The sequence below is a fragment of the Mastomys coucha genome, chromosome X (genome assembly GCF_008632895.1).
Source record: "Mastomys coucha isolate ucsf_1 chromosome X, UCSF_Mcou_1, whole genome shotgun sequence".
NCBI lineage: Eukaryota > Metazoa > Chordata > Mammalia > Rodentia > Muridae > Mastomys > Mastomys coucha.
This window is the reverse complement of record NC_045030.1, coordinates 154,217,085-154,224,433: the sequence shown is the minus strand read 5'-3', so window position 1 is coordinate 154,224,433 and position 7,349 is coordinate 154,217,085. Positions and strand designations below refer to the sequence as shown.

Here is a 7,349-nt window from a genome sequence, read left to right as displayed (position 1 = left end):
GATTTTGCAATCCTCTACTATACACATGCTGCCAGAGCAATCAGTCCCACCATGTGTACTCCTTGGTTAGTTGGTGGTTGAGTCCCTAGGAGCTCTGAGTGTACTAGTTAGTTCATATTGTTGTTTGTCCTTGGAGGCTGCAAACCCTTCAGCTCCATTGGTCCTTTCTCTAATTCCTTCATTGGGGATCCTGTACTTTCAAGACAGGGTTTCTCTGTATAGCCCTGGCTGTCCTGGAACTCACTCTGTAGACCAGGCTGGCCTCGAACTCAGAGATCCACCTGCCTCTGCCTCCCAAATGCTGGGATTAGGTTGCTGGGATTTGGACTCAGGACCTTTGGAAGAGCAGTCAGTGCTCTTAACCGCTGAGCCATCTCTCCAGCCCCCAGATGGTTTTGAACTTGTAGCAATCGTCCTGCCTCAGCCTTTTGAGTGCTAGGATTACAGCTGTGAACCATCATGCTTGGCTTTCTTCAGCAGTGCCTAAGGATGAGATTGGTTAGCATGGTCTTAAGCAAGTGTAGAAACATTGACTTTTAGAAGTAGAAGAGGCCTTTAGAATAAACCCCTGTATCTGCAGTCAATCTCAGTTTATAGGTAAGGACCTAGTATGTGTTTAATGTGACTAAAATGCAGGCCTAAGACCTTCACTGACAAGTCATGTTGTGCTCTTTGGCTGTATGGTGTTAGCAACAAGCCAGATAGCTGGATCTGATATGTTACAAAGTCTAGACATCAATCTAGGTATTGTGACTCATTCTCCAAAGCTCACTGTAATATACCATGCCACCTAAGTCCCTCTGTTCAACTTAGCACACGAAGTTGAATGTGACTCTGAGTCCATGCCCCCTACGAAAATTAGCTATCCATTTTAGATGTCATGAACTGGAGAAATTTGCACAGATAGCACACAAGGATTATCTCAGCTAGTGGTGATTTGGAGAGGGGAGAGTGGAGGATGCTTGTTTTCATGCAGTGTGCTATGATTTCCAATGCTTTGCTACTTTTTGCTTCTTTTAGAAGCACGTGTGTCAGTGGAGTGGCCTTGCTTTTCTCCGTCATCTCATTATTTACTACCACACTTTTTACGATCTAGTGTAGGCTAGATAGGCTAGAAACCTTAAAAGTACTCACAGAAACAAAATTATAGCATTTTCCAAGTAATGATGAGTACTTAGTGTGCTTGCATTTTGGGAATTAAGCACTTCACTTCTTGCCTGTTCCCAGTCATTACAGTCTTGGTGCTTAGGTGATTACTTATGGCTGGCATAAAGAGCTTCATTTTCATAAAAGGCAGCTCAAATGAGATGGTGTTGGCACACTACACCCTGAGTGATGTTATTGTGTGTCCCTCCAACCATCAGCCTGTGTGTGTGTGTGTGTGTGTGTTTGTGTGTGTGTTTGTGTGTGTGTGTGTTCCTAAGAATTGAACCTGGGACTTGCACTTGCTCTGAAAGCACTCTACCACTGAGATATATCCCAGACCCTCTTTTTATTTTTTTGTTTGGAGATAGCGTTTCAGGACATTGTCCAGGCTGGCTTGAACTTGGAATCCTCCTGCTATACCCTCCCAAGTAGCCATGATTACAAGGTGCCACCAACCTGGTTCTCTGTGTGCTTCTTTTTGAAGAATTACTTATCTTCTTTCTCTTTTTATAAGCATTCAGAATATAGCCATTATGTTTTTATAACTCCATTGTTAGGTGGAGCTAGTATATGTGAATGATATATTTTATCATCTACCAAAATTCAGTGAGGCTTAGGTGTATAATCAGATCCACCAGTTCCACAAAGCCCTGTTTCTGCCAACCTCTTCTTTCAAGTCATTTTGGAAGGGGGCTAAATCTGGGGGCTGGACAGAAAATCAGCTAATAAGCAATCCTTACTCTACATTTAGAATCTTTCTCTTCCCTCATCACAAACCCCAGTCAGCTTTTCCTCTCTTGGGGCCTTTTGTAGAAAGCATGTAGAAAGGTGTTCTTGTCTTTGTCCCAGAACTTCCAGTTTCTTTCTCTTCAGACTTAAAGACATGCCTGTATTTGAGGTCCCTGCAACGTAATCTCAACAAGCCTGGATTCAGGCCCCTAACCAAAGCCTGAGACTAAATGTGATTTAGAATTCATCATTTTGAAGTTTTAGAATGGAAATATGGCACTCTACATAGAACTCTGTAATCAAGGCATATTTCTATAGCCTAGACTATGAATATTCATATTAAGTGGGTTAAACAAAGAACATAAATAGTCTCATATCAATTCCATATTCCCTCTGAATGAATTTGTCACAAACTTAGAAGGGGTTTAGTTTTCCAACTAGGGATTTTAGAATTATGAACCTGTATTCTTGAGCATATGTATTAAAAGCACACTACTTAGAATTTCCCAGTTACCTCTTAAGCTATCATAAGTAGGACATTTAAAGTGAATTCCTAGCTTCTTGCTTGCCTGCCCATTAATGTAGCTTCTGTCCATGGAGGATATCACAAGTGAAATTGATGGTATGGAAGGGCAGATACTGGTACAGCATAGGATCTCCATCCCAGAACAGCTATACCATCTGTGATAAACAGATGGCGATGCCATGGGAAGGCAGCAGGAACCCCACAGCAACTTCTGTTCAGAGAAATAAGACACTCTTAAGAATTGCCTATGATCTGGCCATGAACTGTGTCACAAATACCTGATGTTCACTGAGGTGATTCTCAAGCAAGCCTTAAGAATGAAATACTCTTTTTAAGACAAAACTTGAAGCTAACCTTAGGACATGAACTACACACAGTGGACACAAAGCCTCCTCCACACATTGATGGGGCTGACTCTCATAACCCTTTTAAACATTTTCCTCCCCAACACAGAATGTTAGAGGCAGTGTGATGATGAATTCATGTGCTATGTCTATAAATCTGTGGTTTGATACAACAAAAAAAAATATAAAATGCAAACAAGAAATGGGTTTGATGTGTTTAAGGAAACCTTTTCTTTGTTTTGTTTTGTGCTCTTTGGGTACCTTATAGCACAGGCTGACCTGGAACTTACCATCCCCCAGTCTCAACCTCCTAAGTGCTGGGATTATTATAGTACTACAAGATCTGACTAAGCCTTTTATTTAATGTTTTTTGTCTGTTTGTTTTCTTTCTCTCACCATGAAAATGTGTTAATATTCTGTCTGTGGACATCTCAAGTAGATGTTGTCAGTGGTCTTAAAATTCTTTGAACGGTCCTTTTGAAAGCTTTCATTTATTTTCTCTCTTTACCACTGCCTGTATTCTAGAAAATGAAGAAGTCAAAGAAACTACTTTACGAGAGCTTAAAATGCTTCGCACTCTCAAGCAGGAGAACATTGTGGAGCTGAAGGAAGCTTTTCGTCGGAGAGGGAAATTATACCTGGTGTTTGAATATGTTGAGAAAGTAAGTCATGAATAGCCAGTGTGCAGCCTCACCTTATTTGTCTGTTGTTTCTGACACAATTGAAGAATGTAGTATTACTTAGTATGCCCACATTATCAATGTACTCATAATCTGAGGGTATTAAATATGAAAATATCTTCTGTAGTCATTAAATATCCTGAAATAGATTTAGGGATTTCCATGCATTCAGATGATCTTGTTTAAACAGCACAGTGGTATGGCTTCTGAAGTCTTAGAATCTATGTACAAGTGGTTTTCAGATTAGATTTATTTCAATTAAACATGAACAAAATCTCTGTGTGAGACACAAGTGAGTAGACAGTATGATAAATCAGATCTAGGATGCTGAATGAAGAAAGCAGAAGTCAAGAAGTGCCAGGGCTCTAGCTTTCTTGAGGGAATTATAAGGTAAGGCCTGAAGCTGCTGTTAAGATTACTAGAAAGCACTTTTAAAAGGTTAACTCATTAATGAACATTTTAATGTTGTGACCTATGGGCAAAAGGTTAACTGCTTCAGAATTCCTTAAAGAACAACTGACTTTGAGCAGCTGATTTTAGCTGCTTATATTAGGAGAAACTGGAACCAGAAGAGCCTGTTGAAGGTTTTGTTGCTGTGTGAATAGGGGGCTTCTGATGTGCACATAGGCAACACAGATTAAACTGGAGAGGCTTCTGTTTGCTGTGGTTCAGCCCCCTGGTGTTTATTATGACATATGGGACAAGAAAGCAGTGGTTTTAAGAAGACGCATGTGACTTTGACTTCATTCACCATTTACAGAGTAGTTTTTAAATGAACAACACAAAATAATGCTTACTAACACAATTTAAAATATGCAAGACTCTTATTTTATTTCTAATATATCTTTATTAAAAATAATTTATATAAAATGTTCTGATCATGAGTTTTTCTTCTTCTAACTCCTCCCAGCTCCTCCTCACCTCCCTATCCACCCAACTCCATGCCCTCTCTCCCTCTCTTTAAAAAACAAACATGCAAACACCAACAAGAACAACAGAATTTTAAAAAGAAGGAATGTGCACATATACACACACAAGACCCATAAAAACATAAAATAGGAAACCATAATTTACAATCAAAAGACCAGTAAGATAAAAAAATGGCTAAACAAAGCAATATAAAGTAAAAAGTCTACAAAAATACTGTTGAGTTCATTGGGGCCTCCCCTTAAGTGTGGCTAATATACTCAGGAAAGGCTCTTGTCATTTTAAATAAGTTACTATATGCTACTTCTCCAAAATCTGTTTTTCTATGTTTGTTTTGGTATTTTCCTATCAAAATAAAACTTTAAAAAATGGTTGTTTTAAGAAAAATATTGTCGTACTAGGGTTACAGAAAGAAATCAACATTATGTTTATTTGCAGTTTTCAGCTTTCACTGGCAATGAAATTTGTCACATCTAGTATTTCACTTTATCTTTTTTATTTCTGTTGTGTTCATGGTAGTGGCTTGTGATAAATAACACTTTAGTATATCAACTAGAGATATCTCCTCTGTATATCTGTGTTTTCTGGGAGAAGCAATTTGACATGCCTGAGTTCTCTCTGCTCACAAATGACTGTGCTGCAGCCAGTATTATAGTCTTCTGATACTGAGGCCTGGCCTGCTTTCTCTGCCCCTGTGATTCTTGAATGGAAGTTAGCCATTACACATGTCTACCAGTGGCAGTGCCTGGCAATCTACCGTGAGTCCCAGGAGTATAAGGAGAAAAACACTCAAACAAGATAGGGAGATGTTAACTGAGACCCACAATTGCAATGCCTTAAACAAAGTAGGAATTTCTTTCTTCCTCACAAACATAGACAATGGGAGCTAGCACATCCAGCTGTCACATCCAGTTAACTAGTATATAGTGACATGGTCACACTTGGCTGCAAGGCGGAGAGGAAATGTACCCATCATTCTGAGTATTTAAATCTGTGGTTGAAAAATGTATTCCCTATAGAGTAAGGAAAAGCAGCTGTGGAGGGTAATAGTATCTCTGCCACTTAGGAACTTTGAGTAGAACATGAACTGAGAGAGCATCATCTTTTCTGTACTATTCAGCCCTTCTATGCCTCCTTGTTCTTGGCATCTCCTACATACCTGCTAATTGAAAAAGCATAATTAGCATGGCAATTTTTTTAAAAGCTGAAAACATTCAACATTTTATTTTAACTGAAGCCATAAATATACATCCAATCCTCTATAGAGATTTGGTTGAGGTGTTTTGCATATTGATCTTCTGATTAACACTCTTATTGGTCTTCGTTGCATGCAACATGTCCATAAAAGCATCTTTAAATGGAAGCTAAGACTTCAAAACCTAGAGAGCAGTCTCTGTGCAAAACCTGTCAGTATTTATGCTTATCAGTGTCAGCACCTGTTCCTTACCAGTGCTTTATGCATGCCTCTCACCATTGACATGCATTTTATGGCTCTCTTTTGTTGTGTATTTCCAAACTATTAAACACAATTTACATGTTCACAGCAACTCTCTTTTTAAAGAAACCTTATTTCAGTGGTTGATAATGATATTTAATTATATTGATTGTTGGGAGCCTTCACAACTTCTATGGGGGTTTTATCTAGTAGTGTTTCTCATATTAGACAAAGTTGTACAGCGTAAAAAATATTTGTTTGGAGCTAGAGTTGTAGCTCAGTGGTGGAATGCTTCCCTAGCAATGCAAAACTAAAACAATAAATAACAGCAAACCCACTAATGTTAACATAAATGGTTTCGCCTCAGTTCTTTAACAAAGAAAATGGAACAGCACAAGAAGTGGCTAGAACAGCCTGCATCTCTGCACCCAGTGAGGACAGCAGCCATGGTTCAGATGGCAACAGAAGGACTCTGTAGATTCTTCGGTTGACATGTAGATTTCTTAGAAAACAAAACAAGCAAAAAACATGTGTCCTAGTTTCATTCATGTTGCTGTTGACAACATATCCTGACAAAAAGCAACTTACAGGACAGAGGGGTTTATTTTAGCTTGCAAGTCTAGATTATACTCTGTCAGTGAAGGGAAGTCACAAGGAAAAGAGCTTGCAGCAATTAGTCTTATCATATTCGCAATCAGGGGCAGGGAGAAATGAACACATGTATAGTAAGTGCTCAGCTAGCTCTCTGTGCTTTTTGTACTGTTCAGAGCCTCAAACCCAGGAATAGTGCCACACACTTTCAAGCTAGGTCTTTCCTCCACACCAATGAAGGCAATCATGACAATCCCCTCACAGACCTGCTCACAGGCCCACCATATCTAAGCAAACCTTCACTGAGACTCGTTTCTCATTATGTCAACTTGACAATTAAAAGTTAACTATTACAACATGTACAACAAAATTACATAAACATACTACTTTCTGCTGCTTCATCAAACGCATCTTTAACTGCTGTTTTGATCTCTCTCTTTTTTTTTTAATGGAATGCCAAGGGTCAGTAGGCTTAAAGATGCCATTACCTTGATTCATGTTAATGTTCCAGCAGTTTGGCCATTGTTGCTGTGCACCATTGGTGTAAATGCCAGTAGTGAAAAAGGCAAACAGCTGAGCATTGAGCTTAAGGTGGCAATGAGCTGCATCTGAGCTTCTATTTATCCCCAGGTTATACTTTCTCTATGTGGGCATCTTTAAAAAACAAGCTAAGGTTGTTCTGTGAACCTTATTTATTGGACTTTGCAAAAAAGATCTTTGGTTAACATGGTAATAGTGCAATGGAGATTGAGTAAGGGACTGGCCTAGCATTTCTTTAAAATATATATTTATTTTTATGTATATGAATGATCTGTCTTCATGCACATCAGAAGACGGAATTGGATCCCATTGCAGATGATTGCGAGCCACATGTAGGTGTTGGGTATTGAACTCAGGACCTCTGGAAGAACAGCCAGTAACTGCGGAACCAACTCCTAGGCCTCTTTTTTTTTTTTTAATTAGATTTTCTT

At 39.0% G+C, this 7,349-nt stretch overlaps 1 protein-coding gene across 6 annotated transcripts in view; it reads left to right on the top strand.

Annotated features, from left to right (window-relative positions):
• Positions 1-7,349, top strand: part of Cdkl5 (cyclin dependent kinase like 5) — a 221,612-nt gene that overhangs the window by 126,354 nt on the left and 87,909 nt on the right. For all 6 annotated transcript variants that reach the window (XM_031370428.1, XM_031370438.1, XM_031370421.1 and 3 more), the window contains exon 5: positions 3,271-3,407. In XM_031370428.1, the coding sequence (XP_031226288.1) occupies positions 3,271-3,407 (137 nt within the window). The remainder of the gene's footprint in view (positions 1-3,270; positions 3,408-7,349) is intronic.